This window comes from Balaenoptera ricei, chromosome 14, assembly GCF_028023285.1.
Source record: "Balaenoptera ricei isolate mBalRic1 chromosome 14, mBalRic1.hap2, whole genome shotgun sequence".
NCBI lineage: Eukaryota > Metazoa > Chordata > Mammalia > Artiodactyla > Balaenopteridae > Balaenoptera > Balaenoptera ricei.
In genome coordinates, this window is record NC_082652.1 from 52,654,772 (window position 1) to 52,673,974 (window position 19,203).

Genomic DNA, 19,203 nt, shown 5'->3' on the forward strand with positions numbered 1-19,203 from the left:
CCACCCACCCCCAAAGCTCAATCTAGGAGGGGCAGCAGCTGAAATGACTTCTCAGCTTCGCAGCTCTAGTTTTCCCCGCAAAGGCAGAGGTCATTCAAAATTAAGGATGATCTAAAAACTCAGGTGATCCAAAGAGTTGGATAGTATGCACATCATTTTGTTTGGACTTTGGAACATGTGTCGACTTTCATGCTGAGCATGTTGGATGCTAAGGGAATATGGACATTTTAGAAAAAGTCCTAAGGATACACTGTCTGATGCCCATTGGCCACGCCTTCCTGGTAAAGATCTGTGGAGTTACCCACATAACGCTCCCACCACTTCAGAGCCCACTCCCTCACTGCTGCTTCTACCCTCTCCTGCCGCTGGAAGTGGATGGGGAGAGTGGAGCTCTGTCAGTATCTGCAGGACTTGAGCCCCGAAAGTACCCCCTCCATGTAGGGGGCCAGAGGCCTCACAATGCCTCTATCCCCTGTCACCATGCCAGGCAGCCCTCCGTTAGCACTCATACCAGCAGCCAGGGACAAGCTCATGACCTATGGGAGCCCCCTTCTGATGTGGAGACAGGCTGAACAGCAGGCAGACTGCCCTGTGATCACCTAGGAGGGAGGATGCAAGTCGGGGACCACATCGGAAGGTGCTGAGACCACACCGGGTAGCACAGGACTCCCAGCCCAGGTTTCCTGGAGGTGGTGCAGGGGAGGAAGGGCCAGGACTAGCGAGGACAGAAGCAAGGGGACATTCTGGGGGCGGGGCACAGCAGAGTTTCCTGGGGGCTGCGGGGGTGGAGGACAGTGCGTAGAAGCAGTATGGGGGAGTGCGGTGGGTCCAGCCGGTGAGACCCTTCTCCCAGACCCGCCTGTGTGAGCCTTCGGGAGAGCAGGGGCGGGGGCTTGCAAACGGCCCTCCTCTCCCAGCTTTGCTTCTTCTCCATTCTCCTTCCCCGTGGTGCTGTCACCGAGTGGTCAGAAGCAGCCAGGAGCACAGGCTGTGTGACGACAGGGCTACCAGCCAGGTTAGGGAAAAGGGGGGCATGAAATGGAGGTGTGAGGGTGCAGAGTGGGGAAGGGGCGCCATCCTGCAGGAATTGGGGGCCCCTGGAGGGTGCTGAGAAGGCAGGGAACTGAACATCACATGTGGATGGCCTCTGGAAGGAGAACAGACGAGGAAGAAAGCTGGAGGAGGAGGGCACTTCCCCGGCTCTTATTCACATACCCGGGGCTGGGGAGGGGGGTGAGTGAGAGCCTGTTAGGCTGGAGGCTGGGGGCAGAGGGTGGGCGAGTGCAGGCGGGGCACAGCGCTCTGGTCTGGGTCTGGCCTGTCCTCTCCTCCTGCCCATGCTGAGCCCCTGCCAGGCAGTGCCGAGCCCGCTCAGTCTTCTCTGTAGGAGAGGTTAACATTCAAAATCCTTGCGGAGGACTCCTTCCTTCACCCACCACCCCTCACTTCCCCCCAAAAAGGAAGCTAGTCGTTGAAATTGAAAAATGGTGCTCAGTGAAGGGTTTAAAGACATTTTGAATTTAAAATATATTTTAAAGGTCATTTTCAGCAGCAATTATGTTATAATGGTGGGGCTCTTAGCAAAAGGCAGAGTCCCAAAGGAGTATGAGACCAAATGGGAAGCAGCAAGAGCCGTTCCCCTGGAGCCCTTGGAACTGGGCGCGGGCGGGGGTGGGGGGATGGAAGGGGGTGCAATACCCTCCCTTTTAGAGCTGGCTGGGTCACCACCGGCTCCCCAGGAACAGGGGAATACACAGTTAAATTTGGCCCTGGCACTGAAGCGTCCTCCAAGACCTCCCTGGAGTGCGGCGTCTGGGCTCCTGGGGCTCACAGAACCCTCATGGTGACAGAGACTGGTGGATCTGGCCCTCCTTTTGTCCTGCCTGTCCCATCCCACCCTCCCCAACCAGGAACAGCCTCTCTTTCTACTTCCAAGCACTCACTCAGGGGGCCTCTTGGTGGCAGGCTCCCAAACCTATCCCAGGGCCAACTCCCTGCAGCCTCATAGTGAGGTATATCCATGGCTTCCTGAGCTGGGGGAATGGGCCTGCAGGGATCCCGCATCTCTGCACTTCTAGACCGTGACTGTGGTCTACATTTTTGGGAACAGATTGAGGACATGACTACACTGGCTACTTATTTAAGCCTCAATGCTTTCTATCCTATATCCCCAGCGAACAAACCCACCCACCCCTTGGCCCACTTTTTTCCCTCTCAGCGATTGCACCCATTCTTTGCAGGAAGCCTCACCCACACAGATGCACAAGCTTGTTGAAGCAACACACACGTTTGAGTGCCTATTGTTAATTCTAGAAGGGTTGGCCAGGCCCCAGAGGGTTCCTGAAGAAGACTGGCCGGTAGGCTGTGGAGAGAAGAGACGGGGACAGAGAGAAGGCAGTGGAGAAGGGGTGTGTCTGGGCTTGTAGGAAGAGCAGAAAGGGCCATGGGCGGTAACCTGGGAGGGCTTCCTGTAGGAGGTGTGTGGGGCATAAGCACATGGACAAGCCAACAAAATAATGAAGAGCCAAGGACAGTGAATAAAGATAAAAGTTGTGGCCTCGGCCCCTAGCAAGCTGCAGACACTGCCAGCCCAACTGGGGAGAGGCAGGTTCGCTCACCAGATTTCTGCAGGTCCCCAAAGGCAGCAGAGCCCTGGCTATGGGGTGAGGGGCGCAGAACGTGCCTCGGCCATTGTCTCTGCCCATCGCCCTGCCTTCAGCCTCCCCGTTCCCGTGGGCTTCCCTTGGGGGAGGAGCAACCAGCCAGGTGGTGGTCCCCTCTTCCGAGGTTTGAGACAGTGGCATGGAGGTGGGGGCTGGTGGTCCCGGGTTCCCGGGGAGGAGCCAGCGGGGCGCGGGGAGGGGGGTGATGGGGTCGTGGCTCTGGGACCGGAGCTCTGGAGGCGGCGGAGGGTGGAGGGAGGCAGGAGGAGGCGAAATATAAAAATATCCGGGAGAAGTGCAGCGCTCGGCTACAGTGTTATTAAACTAAAGCATCTTATAAAACTCAAGCCATTAATAACAGGCTGCCGCCAAGTCGGGGTAATTTATTCAAACTTCGGGTCCCGGATAGAGGAGCAGATGTTTCAGAGCTGCTGGTGTCACGGAATGAGTTCCAAGGGAGGAGGGGGCGGCGCCGCGTTCCTGGGGAGGGGGCGCGGGGAGGGGCCCTTCTCACAGATTAGCGACAGTCCCCGCCTTCCTAGGGGGTGGGGACCTCACCCCAGGCTGCCGGAAGCGGGGAGGAGGGATCCTGCGGAGGACAGCTAATTTAGCTCAACAAGTGCCAGGATAGAAAACCAGGGGGTGAGGACAGGCAGGCAGGTCTCCCTGCCTATAATGTTGCTGCTCCTATCTTATCCAGCTGAAATGCCACCTCCTACTCAAAGTTGTTTTAGGTTTTTCCACACCCACCGCGTGGTGCTGGGAATCAGAGGGACCTGGGTTCCTCTCCAGATGCAGGCACCACCCACCAGCTGGTGACCCCAGCTAGTAAACCTGTGGGCCTCAGTTGCCTCATCTATACAATGGAGCAATGTTATTACCTGATATTACGTAAGTCACAGAACTGGAAGACGGGGAAACAGTCACCCACAGGAAGGACCTGGCCCAAGGCAGAGGGGAGGGGATAAGGTCTGTTGGTTTTTTGTACCGTACCCAATGGCCCTCACTTGCGGTTACCTTCGTGTATTAGAGGTCTTTTCCGGTTTCCTAATGGGCTCATTGTTTTTACCCCAGACCCAGCTAGACTATGAACTGCCTGTGGCCAAGAATCCTGTAGGCTGGGTTCATCTGGATGGGTGTGGCGTGCACACAATGAAGGCTCAATGGGTCAGTGCTTACAGAGTCCAGGTGAGGGGGGGCTACTGCGGGGGTAGGACATCTGCGCCTTTCTTCTCTGATGGGGGAAGAGGCAGCAAAGCTCCCACAGTCCTCCCCTTGGGCTCCCATTCCTTCAGCACCGTCCTCTGGGTCTTGGTCAGACGTGGGTCCTAGTGGCGGGGGGGGTGGGGGGGTGGGTGGGTGGGTGGGTGTCAGGGCCTCAGGCTCAGAGTCTGGCCACAGTTTCCAGGACGCAGACCAGGAAAGTCAGCGGGCCCCTGGGATACGGAACTTCTGTAGATGAAAGCCCTCCTGCCCGACTTTGCCTTTCTGTGGCAAAGCACACATCTCCCCTATGAAGCTGTTTCTGACTCTCGTTGGCTCCCCTCTGGGAGTGTTAAACGCTGGGGGTGGGAGGGTGAGGTGGGGAGTCTCATCCCCACCAGGCAGGGAATACAGAAGGGGCCCAACAAATTCTGGGTGCCCTGAAAACTCACTATTTAAAATGGATGAAAAATGATTTTCTCCGTTTTGCAGATCTGGATGCCTGTTTATTGAGTGGGCTTAGAGTGGGACTCAGCTCAATCAAGGGGTGCTCTGTCACACCTCCCCTTGGGTGTCCAGCGTTGTGCTTGGGTTCCCATTGCTGACAGGAGGCCTTCTGGCCCCTGACGGCTTGCGCAATGAGCGGCGCGTGGGTACGAGGGTGACACTCCAGAAATGTCCCAATTGGAGGCAGACACGTCTCTCCCCACAGGCCCAGCCCCGATGGTGCCACCATAACGTGATGAGAGGAGAACCAGGAAGCCCTTCTGTTCCTCACACAGCCCTGACCTGAGATGACACCACTAGAGCGATGTCCTGTTAGGGAGAGAGTGCTTAAGCACGTTCTGCCCTTGGCAGGACAGCATCAGTGCCTTTAGCAGATGCTGATGCCAGAGCACGGGGTCACCCTTGCCATCTCTCTGGTCTGGCCTGAGGGCTGCCCTGTACATGAGGGTGAGTGGGGGATTGTCAGACGCCTGGGGGAGACTGTGGAGGCCGCCAATAGCACCCCTGCCCACACCCAGGGGAGGCGAGGGGAAGTGGGAGGACTAGGGTGGCAGGGAGGGCTCCTCCCACTCCCACCCTGGCCCTCCCCCAAAGTGCTCCCTGCCCACCTGGCTGGGAGGTCACCGGCCCTGTGCCTCTGCTCCCCTCGAAGTGGACCTGCTCATAGCTCAAGGTTCATTTCAAATGAAGGAGAAAGCACAGCCCCACACTCACGGGGCCATCAGCGCGCTCTGTGATGAATGGAGCCTGTGTCACTCAGTGAAAATGAATATTTCTTTGCGATAATGGCCAGATGGTAGCAACTCTCCAATCCAAATTAAAACATGCATGATAAATGCCAGGAAAACAGAGGAAGACAAAACCCCAACCTGGAGTGAATTCGCTCTATAAATCTTCCCCTTGCGCCCCCTGCCCCCCATCACTGCGGCTCTGCTAATAGCCATTAAATTATTAAGACGCACTGCAAGGAGAATGCCAATGTCAGCAGCACCCACCCCGCTGCCCACATCTGCCCCCTGCTTGTGGGCCTGGCTTTGGAGGGGCTGGGGGTGGGGAGATGCAAGAGGCGGCAGCTTTTAGGCCAGCAGAGAGCTGGGATAGTAGAGAAAGTTGCTGTTTAGCGAGATGAGTGGGAGACTGGCCTCTGGTGCAGGGCTGGACACGCCTGCCCGCACCTAGGGCACAGTCTCGATGGAGAGACGAGAAACTAACAACCACTGCTTGACGGCCCAGACAGAGGGCAGGAAAGGGGTTCTGAGCTGGAAAGACCAGCGAGGAACAGCTGGAGAAAGCATGCCAGCAGGGTGGACCCTGACGAGGGCTCTGACCACGTGGAGCTGGACAGCTGGGAAGGGTCAGAGAGGGCTGCCCGAGGGTGGCCATGTGACTGAAAGTGGGCATGTACCTGGAGGTCTCAAGGCAGCAGGTAGTGGTCAGGACACAGGTGGCTTTGGGGCTTGTATTTCATGGTGACAAAAGGGCTCTTGAACTTAGGGTTTAATTCCCATGCCCCCTGCCCCTCCCCTCACAGCTGGAGGCTGGAAGAGTCTCTCCCTGGTCTCCTTGACACCCTGTCCAGTCCCCCCCTGCAGGTGGCCGGTCTTCCCATATCCAGCTTCCACCAATCACCACTTCCCCTCATCTTCCAGAAAACCTCCAACTCTTTAGCGGGGGCCTTCCTTGGAACCCTCTCCTTGGGCCAGCTGGTTTCCTCATCTTACCCTGGATAGGCTCTATGCCTGCATCCTTGTCTCACCGTCTTCTCAGCCTGTATCCTCTCCAGTAGGGAGCCTCCTCCAGAAAGCCTTCCCTGACTGCTTCCGCCTGCACAGCTCTCTCCTCTGCCGGCCGTGGCTCCTGCTGTCTCCACTGCTCATCTGGTGCTCTAGAGGCCGTAAACTGATCTCCTTACCAGACTGTGAGCTTCCCTAGGGTCCAAAGCTCGGCAAAGACTTGAAGACACCTTCCTGACCATGCATCTGACTTTCATGGTCAGCTCTCCAGGGGCAGGGATCATCTCTCTGCACTTTTGAGTCACTTGCCGCTGGCCGTTCATGTCCAAGCCTTAAACCTCCTGTTACTCTGTTGGGATGTGGCATCCGTGATGTCAGGATCATGGGTTTGTCTCTGATATGATCAAAGAGAAAATCTGTGCTGGCTGGTCCCTGCTGACCTCCAGCCTCTGCAAAGCCTTCCTCCACATCAGGCCCGGACAGACAACACCCTGAGTGCCCAGGCTGGCTCTCCTCTGCCGGGCAGATGTGGGGTTTCTCCACCCACTCCTCCCAGCTGACCCTCCACACTGAGAATGGCCACAGACAGGCTCATCCTGCTGCTGACTGGGTTTGCACCTTGGATAGTTCAGCTTCAGACCCGCCCCAATTCCTCCTATACCCACCCCCATTCCCAAAGGACATGGGGGAGGGGAGTGAGGAGCTGGAGAGCTCATCCTTAAGGCTGTGGTCCAGCCTCATCCTTTGTGCCTCTGATGGGTGGCATTGATGCTGGGAGAACTTCCTCTGGGTCTCAGCACCCCAGCCAGACCTGAGAGAAGGCAGCAAGGCATGGGTCCTGCCCAGAAGGGTTGAGGTGTGAAGGCTGATTACTGGCTGTGTGATCTTGGGCAAGTCACCTCTCCTCTCTGAGGAGAACGGGGGTGCTGCTTGATCCACCTTGCGGGGCTGGTGCAGGGCTTGAGGTGCTCTTCCTGGAGGCTCTGGAGGACCTAATGGGAGAACCGAGGCCCTGCTGGGTCTATGCATCTTCCTTCCAGAGCCCTGGCTTGGCTTTAGCAGCAGCTGCTGCAGGCATTGCCTGGTTCCCCTGTGCGTCGTCCTGGGCTGGGTGGGGAAGGAGAGCGGACAGGCACATCTGATCAGGAAGACTGGGCCTGGTGAACTTGGACTGAAGGGTGAGAAGATACAGCCCCCCCCCCCCAGATTCAGACACTGTGCGTGCACGGGTGTAGGTGTCCACACCCTGGAATGCGAGCAGCAGTGAGACCCACAATGCATCACATCTGGTCTTCTGACTGCAGGGAGTGGACTCTCTCTTCTTTAGCCAAACCAATTCTTCTACATTATTTTTTAAAAAGTCTAAGATGTCACATACTTGCCTTGCTTGTCCCTGTTTTCATGTCTTTGCCTGTGACACAACCCAGATCCTACCTCTTGGTAAACTTGTCATTCCAATAATCACCTCCTCCAGGAAGCCTTCCTTGTCCCACCCCATTCTGGTAAATTCATACGCACAGTAGAGCTCTGGCCCTGGGCAGTATGATTTCTCTTTGCACTTTGTTGATCACACCTTGTCAGAGGTCCTCACCCCCGTCACCTCTCATTTCCCATGGACTGGACTCTAAGAATAAAATAACTGCAGCAGCTGTCATCAGGGAAGGTTCCACAGCTCACCAACTGTATTCCACCTATGGCAGCTCCAAGGGGCTGTCACCATCCCCTTTGTAACAGGAGGTGGCGAGACATCACTGTGGGAAGGGCAGGACATGTGGGTGTGATGCCAGCATTGGCCCTGCTCTTTCCCCTGCTCCGGCTCCCTTACCCCATCTGGCTGAGTCTCCCTAAGCTACTGTTTCCAAAGCACGACTTATATCTGCCCCAAAGCCTTAGATGGCTTCCCTTTGCCTAAAGGCATCAATTTACAGCACCTTCTGGAAATCACTGTTCCCATATCTTGCCCTCCCCCGACAGTAGACCCCTGATTCTGGCCTCCTGGGATCCTCCAAGATTTCCTTGACTCGGGTTATTTTCCCACCTGGGAAACTCTGCCTTTCCTCGCTCAAATCCTCTCCCCTCTGAAGGTCAATCAGGTGTTACCCTTTCTTTTTTTTTTTAAATAAATTTATTTATTTATTTATTTACTTTTGGCTGCGGTGGGTTTTCGTTGCTGGGTGAGGGCTTCCTCCAGTTGCGGTGTGCGGGATTCTTACTGTGGTGGCTTATCTTGCTGCGGAGCACGGGCTCTAAGTGTGCGGGCTTCAGTAGTTGTGGCTTGCGGGCTTTAGAGCACAGGCTCAGTAGTTGTGGCACACGGGCTTAGTTGCTCTGTGGCATGTGGGATCTTCCCGGACCAGGGCTCGAACTCCTGTCCCCTGCATTGGCAGGCGGACTGTTAACCACTGAGCCACCAGGGGAGTCCCAGGTGTTACCCTTTCTGATCTCTCTGGTCCGTGCTGTCTCTCCCTGCCTCCCATCCCAGCCTCCCACTGCACAGCCTCACTGCTCCCATACTGCTCTCAGGCTGTTCCAAGTGGGGTGTGTCGGGGGCCAGGTGGGCACTGGATACATCTTGCCCATGTCAGGGCTGCCTCGCTGAGGACTGCCTGGTCCAGGAAGGACTGCCTGTGACATCCTCTTGCTCATCCTGCCCGTCTCCTGAGGAAGCGGTCATCTTCCTCCTGCATTGCCCACACAATGCCCACAACAGGATTCCATGGGAGCGGCACGGAGTGGGAGACAGGGGCCTGTGGTTCCCTCTCTCTGTCATTCCTTTTCCTGTCATCAGCCCCTTCACCCTGGGCACACATGAGGCAGCTTTTAAATATCATCCAGGAGCCCATTTGCAATAATTAATATCCCATTTCCCCTGAAACAGTCCTTTGCTAAATTAGCTGGGGCCAGAGGGATTTTGGTGAGGAGCCATGAGTCTCAACTTAACTTGCCGAATGGATTAAAAGAACCTTAAAAACAAAATGCAGATCAATCAACACCCTTTCCCCCAGCTGAAAACCTAAAGTCCATTTAAGCTTGGCAGGTTTGCAGTTAATTATAATTTCACACTTATGGCAGGAGTTACCGAGGTATTTATAATGTGTGTCTGCCCCACGGGGCCCTCTCTAGGGACCCTTCCCACCAGCCACCTCCTTCCCCAACCACAAAGACCTGTCTTCATGCAGCTGCTATTTGGGTTCAGTTGTATCAACCAGAGGACCTTTCCGGAGTTTTAAAATTTCTTTTTAAAAGGAGCTTGGGAAAGAAAGGAGACCAACATCCTTTTAAGACAGAAGGAACAGGGGTTATGGAGAATAAAACCCCAGGGCAGGGGAACCTTGTGCCATGATCTAGGGAGCCTACCTTGGAAGTGCTTAAATAACAGTAGGAGAGATTATGGTCAGATATGTGGTAGAACTTCCTGCCCATCAAAGAAGCCAAGCCCTGGGTGGGCCACCTGGCCTGGTGATGAAGTGTCTAATCCTCAGTCCTTCCAAAAAGCAGATGGCCCCTGCCCGAGGCTGGGCACCACCACTGTCTGGGAAGTGGGGAAGTGCTGTCTTAGGTCTGACATGAATTTTCCGAGCTGAACACTGTACTGCTTTTTCTTAAACATCAGTCCAAAATAAATCAGGGATGCAAGTACAGGGAAGATCTGCCGGGACATTGGCTTTGGGGCTGGTGTTCAAGGGAAAACATTACAGTCTACAGCTTGAGAAATTCCAGTGGGAATAGGGCAGGGCAGACTGACAAAACAGGGTTTCTGAGCTCTGACGGAGGCTGAGAGAGGCCCTGGAGTTGCTCTTCTTCTTGATGGTTTTTAAAAGCGGGAGGAGCTGGGTGAGAGGCAGACTCACAGGGGAAGGCAGACACAGTGGCTCCTCGGGCCCCTCCAGGCCACGGGGTGCTGTGTCCTGGCCAACAGGGCAGTTAGCTATCCCCCAGCCAAAGGTTCACCTTGACGTCTCGCTCCAGGCCCCTGGGCGCAGACACAGCTGCGGGAAGGGAGCACGATGTTGAACCGGAGGACGGAGGATCTGAGGATACGGGGGTCTGCAGGGTCTGGGAGGGGGGCGTGTAGAAAGGAAACACATCCCCATCACACACACTTCCAGGGGTCCACACACTGCCTGCTTCCAGGCGCTTCTGTGGGGACACAGAAAGATCTTGGGGTGGGGAGGGTGGGGCATTTTCTGCTCTGAGCTGCAGACCCCTCTCCTTTAGGTGGCTGCTTGCGGCCTCAGTCAGTGGACCCCTTCTCAGCCCAGGGTTGCACCCTCTAGTTGGGGTGGGGTTGGCTCCACTCATTCTGAGGTCTCTCCAGCAGGGTACAAACCAGGAGCCCCAAAGTAGAGGTCAGGATGTGCTGGACCCGGGGGGGACGCTCCTGAGGCCCCAAAGGGGAGAGACTGGAGCAGAGGTTGGGGGGGGGCTCTTGCTGTGGGACTTGACTTCCAGACGGTGGCTTGGCTGTGGCAGAAACGGGGCTGTTCTTGGGGCCACAGCCTCTGTCCACCCCGCCCCCAGGGGAACCTCACCCAGGACCTTCTGCAGGGGTTCACACCTGTCCTCCAAGCCTTTCCTTACACCTTCCCCCTCCCCTCCCCCTGAACTGCATCTCGGGTCAGGGGTCATCTAGAGTAACACCGTTTTTTAAAACCTTGTTTCTTACTGTCATGGTATCATTTTAGATGAATCTTCAATGTGCTGTGGCCCCCGGCCCTTTAGCCTTATGTTTCTTGTACCCGCTCCTGCCTGGGACAGGGGCTTCCTAGCAGAACCCTGAGGGGTTTCTGTTCACCCAGAAGCTTTTGTCAAGTGAGACATTTATTGCCTCTCAAGATTGGAAAATGGAAACTTCTGTATATTGAATTTTCCTAAAGTGGGGCCATTTCATCTGCTGCTCACGAAATTGCCTACCTAGAGCATGGGACTAAATAGCTAGAAAAGTCTGGACGTGAGAAGCCCAGCATCGGGGGGTCACCAGTGTGGCCATGGGTCTCGGGGGCCCTAGGACCGCAAGGTGAGGCCCACACCCCTCAGCTGGTCCCCAACAGACCCTTGAAGGCCTCGCGACAGCACATGGTCTGGGTCTGTTTAGAAATAAAATAATGCTTAGAGGAGAAATGAGGAACTTAATAGGATTTTAAAAGCCGCAGGAACTGATGGGGCTACAGATGGTGGAGGGGCTGGGAAGACGGAGTCAGCCCCGGGTTTATGGTGGGGAATGTGGCCTCGGGGAGGGCCTCAGAGCCACGTCCACATGCGTCGTGTCCAACCTCATTTGCTGGCCCAGCGGGACTCCGCTGCCACGTGAGCACTGGCTGTGATGAGGGCGACGGACGCCCTGAAGATGCTGTTAAACGGACAGGGAGCAGCGAGAGGCTGCAGGAGCCGCTTGGCTAAGTGACTGGCCCGCACCTGCCTCGGTGGAAACGAATGACTGGCCCGCACCTGCCTTGGTGGAAACGAATGACTCACGGGCTGTCGCACCTGCCCCCAACCCTCCATGCCTTCCTCACCCTGCCCTTCCGGCCAGAGAGAGACCGAGACAGGAGTGGGGAGACTGAACTGGTGGAGAGACGCAGACATGGGCTCCCAGGTCGGCAAAGGGAGGAGAGGGAGGCAGTGGAAGCTCGGGGGTGGGGGGCTTCAGCCCCAGATGGTTCTGCAGGACTTGGAGGGGTACATAAAAGAAGTTCCGTCACCCTCTAGAAGCTTCCGTGTGTGTGTGTCGGGGTGGGCGGAGGTGGGGGGGGCCGTCTATGGCTGCAGCTCAGGGCCGCTCCCCTTGACATCGCCTGAGCCTCCTCCAGGCCCTGCCGCCCAGGGCGGGGTGGGGTGGGGGAACCACAGGACTTTATAACGCGGAGCTCAGCCCTCCTGCTGTGTCCACCCTACACTTTTCCTTCCACGATCGTCGGGCCTCCGTCCGGGCTCCCCTATCAGGTTCAGTCTCAGCTGCCCCTTTGCCTCCCTAGCCTGGGCCTGACCAAGGCCCCCTCAGGAAAACACGCCTGATGGGCCAGAGAGGGGCCGTGGGAGCCCCTCGTCGGTCCCCATGGTGGGCATGACCGCTTCCCTAGCTCGGGCTCACGTGTCTCACACGTTGCTGGAGGCTGGAGCGTGTCTGTGCTCATGTGGTTTCCAGTCTGGGTCCCTGGAGGGGTGGGAGTGTGGCGGCCACCCGGGAGGGCTGCTTTCACCCTTGCTCCTGTTCCCTCGGAAGGGCTCCCCGGTGCCTCCCTGCTCCCTCTGCGGGGGCGGCCCCTTGAACCCTGAGTCCCCTCTTTCCCAGGACTCCCTCCCAAGCCGTCTTGGTTTCTAACTTCTCCAACGCCTCAGCCTGACATCTTGCTGCTTTTTTCTGTCATTTCATGTAGATGAGACACAAACGGGCGGCCCCAGTCTGTGCCCCACCCCCAGTCACTGGATCCCTGGTGGGGACGTTCGGTTTCACTTCACCAGGCGCGAGTGTGGAATTGGGTGTGTGTCTGTGGGTGCCTTTGTCAGCGCTGAGCGGACAGCGTGTTGGTGGGAAAGGTGTGTGAGTGCCTCCCTCAGCCGGGGCCTGGATGAGGCCTGCATTAGCTGAAACTTCTGACCTGTAGCTGGCTACTGGGAAGAGGTGGGGGTGGTTTCTGGTGATGGGGCCAGAGGGGGGTGGCTTCCTAGGGCACAGCTCACATCTGCTGCTATGTGGCTGGGGCTGGTGGGGGTGAGATGGGACCAGGCCAACATCTGCTGTACTGGCCCAGGTCTCAGCCACTCCTTCCCTCCTCAAGGGCTCCCACTTGTTTGCTGACCCTCTTGAGCCCCTTGAGGGTGGGGTGGACCACAGCCCCCGCCTCCTCCGGTTCAGCCCAGGGAGCCCCCAAGCAGGCTTGCTGCCTGAGGCCAGGCTGCTCAGAGCCTGACTTCCTGAAAGGACCCCCTGCATTCTGGCTGCAGGAGCCTTGCCTGTGGGGGGAGCTTATCCTGTCTTCAGCCGTAGCACTCATTTGGACTGAGACCAGGGAGGATGGGGAGGGGGTCAGAGCTACAGGGCAGCACACCGCGGGCACCCACCCGGAGGCTGAGAGTGAAACGGAGAGGCTGAAGGGCCCCTGCAGCTATGGAGACCCAGTTCAGACGGGGACCGTGAACCAGCTCTTGGGTCAGGTACGTCTGCCTGCTAGGAGGCAAAGGACACAACAGTGCACGCCCAAGAAAGCGTCCTTGCCTCTGATATGTCCAGGGCAGGTGGGAGGGTGCCCTCCACCTGGTTCTTCTCTATCCCCAGCCTGCTTCACTCCCCTGGTGAATGAACCGGCTTGCTTATCTGGGGGTGAATCTGAGTTGATATACGACTTGCTCCAGCAAGTTCTGTGGGGTTAACAGGATCCTCCTTGCAGCGGTTTGGGTCCTGAGGAGGCTCTTTCTCCTTTGGTTTTCTTTCCCCGCCTAGCTGCAGCCCTGGCTGTTGGTGGTGGTATCAGGGGCTGTCTCCTCTCTTCCTGCCCAGGGATGTTACAGCTGTGATGCCCTCTCTTTGCCTGGTCCTCCACAGGGTCAGTGGCTCCTGCTTCTGATGAAGACAAGTGCAACCCCTTGGCCTTGTGTTCAGGGTCCCATTTTCACTTTGGGCTCTCACTGTCTCCTGCCAAGTCTACACCTCTTGGTCCAGTTTTCACCTCCTCCAGGAAGCCCTCCCTGCTTGCTCCAGGCCACAGTGGGTTCTCTCTTCTCTGACCCCTGCAGCCCTGGTGTCTCATGTCTTATGGGTAGGTCCGGGAGCTCCTCGTCCAGCCTGGCCCTGCCTTCCTCACCTGGGACTCTGTTCCCCTCCCCTCATTTACCTTGAGAATAGCCCTGGAGGTATGACAAACGCCTGCAGCACCTTCCCACTGTCCCCTGTGTCCGAAAGACTATCCTAGGAGTCAGAGGAATGCAGAGCACCTGGGTGCTGGTTACTGACAGGCAGGGCTTTGAATTCTGGCTCTGCCACCACCTAGCTGTGTGACCTGAAACAAGTTACTTAGCCTCTCTGTGCCTTGGTTTGTACCTTTAAGTGGGGCCAATAACTTCCACCTCCCAAAGTTTTTGTATGGATTAAACGTATTTGTTTAAAGTCCTAGCCCTCAGGAATTCCCTGGCAGTCCGGTGGTTAAGACTCTGTGCTCTCACTGCTGAGGGCCTGGGTTCAATCCCTGGTTGGGGAACTAAGGTCCCACAGGCTGCGTGGTGTGACCAAATCAAATCAAATCAAATTAAATCAAATCAAATCCCAGCCCTCAGTGGGTGCTCTGTAAACAGCAGCTTTCCTGGATAGTGAGATCTCCCATCCCTGGGTGAGGGGGTGGAGGCCCAGAGAAGCAGTGTCTGGGCCAGAGCTCATTCTGGACAAAGATGGGACTAGAACCGAGGACCAGAACAAGAGCTACCGTCCTGTACTCTTCCTGGGGAGCTCCAGCCAAGCACCTAGCTTGTGTAATCTGGGATGAGGAGAGCCAGGGTGGGGCAGACCCACCTCTCCCTCTGGGGCCACTTCCTCTTCCTGCCCCTCCTTTCTCCTCCCAGCTGTGCCCCCAAGTCTTCCCAGCTCCCTGCCACCTTCCCCTCAACCCACTTTCCCCCAGGCCTCCCTCCTCCTTCTGCCCCTTTCCCTTCACCTTTCTGGGCTCTTCCTTTCCCATCGTGTTCCTTCCCCGCCCCTTCCACTCCCACCCCTGCCTTCCATACCCTTCTCCTGTTCCCATTTCTTTCATCTTTTTTAATGTTCACCTCTCCCCCATCCCTTCCCCCCACTGAAGAAGTATTTAATGGATATTAAATTATTTTAAACTTTCTTTTTTTTTTTCCAAATAGCTTGGTTATGATGCTGACTCAGGATCATCTCCCTGTTTAATGTTGAATATGCAATTAATAGATAGATGTTTAGGTTTGGCTCTCTTTTCCCCCCTTTCTACTGCAGGAAGACTAAAAAAGCTGATTAATCTGGTTTGGGGCAAGTGTCAGCGCAGGAGATATATGGGAGAAAGGAGATGAGGTTAGCAACCTGAAGTCGGAGAGCTACTGCCTCCAAGGCCAGTGAGGGGAGAAACAGTTTGCATTAGAGTGCAGCGCGGCCTCGCTGGCAGCAGGCTTCCCGACACCCTGCTCCCGTCCTGGATTAAACTAGGCCTTCTTCATGACACCCCGACTTCTCCAGGTGTGGAATATCCCCTCCTTCAAGGCAGCTCAGGTGCCACGTCCTCCGAGGTCTCTGGCTGCCCCCACCTTGGGGACCCCTCCTCTGGGACTGCAGGTGCCACTTACCGTCCGAGCTCCCTCCCCACCAAAGCCAGGGGTCTTTGCTGCCTCCTGGCCCTGCCACACGGAAGGGCGTTGCAGGTGAGTCACTGCCTGACAGGTGACCTGGGGGCCAGGTCCTGCCGGTCCTTTCTCCCGGAGACAGTCTCTGGGAGAGGCCCTGCCTCTGCCCCGTGTCACCGAGGGCACCTGCGTGAGGCCAGAGCACACGCCTCTCTCCACCAGGGCAGGGGGCCTGGCCCTGGGTGTTTGAGGAGCCTCTGTGTGCAGAGAAAACCAAGTAACTGGACAGCCGGGAGAGGGGCGGGAGCAAGCAGCACGACCCAGGTGTGGTCTGCAGCACGAGCCCTTCACACCTGAACCATTTTTACTCTTCAACCAACCCGCCCCCATGATCGGGGTCCTCGGGATGGGGAGCTCTCAGAGGGCCACAGGGAGGCGCGCCTGTGCCCTGGGGCACAGGGCCCCTTCGGGCAGCTGGGCTTGTTGGGTGGGATTCGAGGCCTGGGTCAGGAGGGCCCCAGAGCCACAGAGGCCTTGTGCCAGGGTGGAGGCCCTGTCAGGGCCCAGAAGGCAGAGGCCTGTGCTGGAGGGACCACAGGTCCCAGGGGTGGGCAGGCCACCTGTGGCCACACTACAGTTTCCTCAGGACAAGAACCTTGACTCTGAATTTGCAAATAGCTTTTGCCTATTTTTCCCTCTTAATTTCCTGGAAAATTGGGGGGGTGGGAGAGGGGGAGGGAGAGAAAAGTTCCTCAGCGCCCTCCTGGTTGAGCTGAGATGAGAGTGAGTGTTCCGGCCTAACCAGGGAGAGCCCAGGGGCAGAGGGCACTGGCTTGGGCATGGTGTGGGCACAGACACCCGGGCCAGAAGCCTGGAGGGTGGGTGCTCGGCAGAGGAGCCAGAGCCTGGCCTGGTCGAGCCTCTGTGTGCAGTGGGGTGGGGGGAGGCCCCCGCTGGTGGACGGAACAGAGCCTCCCCTGGGGGCACAGAGGCCTGAGTCTGGGGGTGACGCTCTGTCCCCTTCCAGACATCTGCCTGTCCATCTGTATGTAGGTCCAGGATCTTGACTTCGGCAGCCCCACGCCGCAGTGGGCAGCCCCCCTCAGATTCACCGGCTCTGGCCTGAGCCTTCCCAGGGCAGGACTGAAACACATTTCCTCCCTCCCAGCCTGGCACCCTTTCAACTAGTCCAGTCCCATCCCAGTGGGGTTTTCCTTGGTGACACAGAGGTGGGCCTACCCTTTTGGGTGTCTTACAGGGGGCAGTGGAGTGCCCAGGACATCCTACTTGTTTACTCATGGGAAGGAAGGAACCCCAGCATACGGCAGACCCCAATTCTCCCCCATCCTCTTTGCTCTGTCCCCACATCCGTCACCCAGGGCTCCAAAGCCCTGTCCCGACCCTGGGCCATGAGGTCCCCATGGGGCAGGGGGAGGCGGCAGGGAGTTGCTGCAACGCTGCATCAGGGGGAGGGAACGGGGGAGGGAAGGAAAGGAGGGAGGGGGAGGGGCAGAGACAAGTGGGCCCTCACGTGAAGGGGGCTGGCGCAGGCAGCTACTACCTCCTCGGCTCTCGCTGTCCGCTGGCTTCACCTGGATCGGCCGGTTCATCTGCAACAGAGCATAGGGGGGCAGTGTTAGTGCAGACACACCTGCGCCCGAAGGTACGCAGGCGTTCACGGGGACATAGCACACGGACCACACCACCGACACATACACCCGCGCACCTGCGCAGCTGCAAACGAGCGGGTCTTCACTAAAGCCCCACCCACCTCCCCTCCCCAATGTGGTCCCCAGGGTCCCCTGATTTCAGGAGGGTTTCTCAGGATTGGAGACCTCCAATCCTGAGAGGGACCTCCCGTGGTCCCTCTCCCAACTTTGAGCAGCTCTTGCTGTGATACTGGAATCTGAGGGGTCCCCTCTCTGGCCCACCCTGGAGACAGATCGCTTTGCTGAAACTAGCTGGTCTCTGGCCGAAGACTAACTCCTGCCCAGGTTGGGGCATGGCAGTGAGTTGCACCCCATCCCTGCAGACGCTGGCTGTAGGTCCCAGGGGTGCCTGAGGCTCTGGACCACCCAGCTCCTTGTTGGAGCAGAACTCAGGGCTGGGCCTCCTGACTGCGGCCAGGCTGTCCCCTCGGGGTGTATGTGGAGTGGGCACTGCTACTTGTCTCACGTGGTGTCTGGGTGCCAGGACGACACCGGGCACAGCCTGACGCCCCCAGCCTTTTAGCTGCCGGCCTCTCTGGAGGATCCGTTTCAATGCCTCATTCAGGCCACTAGGGGGCTCTGAACTCCAAGGAGCTGGGGCTCCGCAGCCTGTTTTTCATCGTCCGGATGCCACAGGCATAGGGTGGGCTCTCAGGCCCTGAGGATATTTCAAACAATAAAAATGGTAGGAATCACGCAAATGGAATTGTATTTTATGTCTTTGCCAGTGCTTTTGCTTGTCCTGTACCTCTCTTATCCCTTACTCTATTTGCATTTCTCTCACAAACAAACCCTGAGAGGCAGGCAGCGCAGGTACTAAATGCCCCCATTTTATAGATGGAGAAGCTGAGGCGGGGCCATCTTGTGGCAAGATGTGCCTGGGAACCTGGGTCCGCCAGGGCTATTTTTGGGCTTTTGTCCTGCACCAGGTGACTTTCCATTGCCAATTCCCCTTGTGTATGGAGGCTGGACTAGCCGGTCACAAGCTTCCTTCTGGTCTAGGATTCGAAGTGAGTTTTGGTTGCGTCAAGACGATGGGTGGGGGAGTGTGGGTGCCCGTGACTCAGCAAGGTGAAGATGAGGCCAGGGGAAGGGCAGAGCCACGCAAGGAAGGACAGAGGCGGGAGGCAGGGCACAGAACAGAGGAAAAGGAAGCACAGGTGGCCCGGGGGGTAAGAAAGGATTCTGGGGGGCCAGTCCACTAAGAGGGGGTGCCATTGTTTGCCAGGAGGTCCCCACTCAGCACCCCTTATGGAGTTGAGGGAAATGAAGGTACTTGGTGTGTACGCTCTGCCTGCGGAGGAAGGTGTGGGTTTACGGGAACCTCCAATTAACAGGGAGAAGGAAGAGGGACATAAGGAAATTCCCAGCTTCATTTCGGGGGTCCTGGCTCCCCCATAGACCACCTCCTTTCCAGTCCTTGAGCGAAGGGTCCAGAAGGCTGAGCTTGCATCTGGCTGTGGGAGAAGGGCTGTACTCTCGGGTTCCCGTTCTGGATCTTCGGAGACTCCACATCCAGCCCTTCCCTAGGCTGTCCCTCCCTTCTGGAACACCCCTTCCTCCTAGTCTCCCCCAAAGCTGCAATAGTCTCTTACTCCAGAAAGGCCCCACGGCTGACCTGGACCCAGTTCTGGCCATTGTATTCTCCTGGGTATATTTCTATGGCTTTCTTGCTTATGTAATTATTATAATGCTCCAGGGAGGGATTATTATCTCTCTCTTGCCAATAAAAAGCCAAGCTCCTCGGAGGAGTGGCAGATCCAGGATGCAGCCAGGGTGGGTAGGCATGGTGCTAACATGATAAGGTGGGTTGGACTTCCTATATTTCATCCCATTTGACCCCAAAGCTGCTCTGAAAGGAGGGGGCCAAGGGAAGATGTCCATCTGGCAAGGGGCAATTGGGCCACCAAATCGAATACAACCTCCTCAGCCTGGTCTCCCAAATCTGGCCCCCACCGCCTCTTGCATCATTCCATTCCTCACGACCGGGCACTTTCCTCCCCCATCTGTTCCTTGGGCCTGTGAGCTCTTTTCCCATACCCCCACCAGCCTCTGGCCCTTGACCCTGAAGCCTTCCTGGTACTCCAGGGGGAAGGGTCC

The 19,203-nt window shown here is 57.0% G+C and overlaps 1 protein-coding gene across 14 annotated transcripts in view; it reads right to left on the reverse strand.

Moving 5' to 3' along the window:
* Positions 1-19,203, reverse strand: part of CELF4 (CUGBP Elav-like family member 4) — a 296,959-nt gene that overhangs the window by 56,105 nt on the left and 221,651 nt on the right. For 8 of the 14 annotated variants that reach the window (XM_059894980.1, XM_059894978.1, XM_059894976.1 and 5 more), the window contains exon 3: positions 16,956-17,004. In XM_059894980.1, the coding sequence (XP_059750963.1) occupies positions 16,956-17,004 (49 nt within the window). Of the gene's footprint in view, positions 1-16,925; positions 17,005-19,203 lie in introns of all 14 variants that reach the window. The other 6 variants (XM_059894971.1, XM_059894982.1, XM_059894972.1 and 3 more) reach the window with 1 other exon arrangement.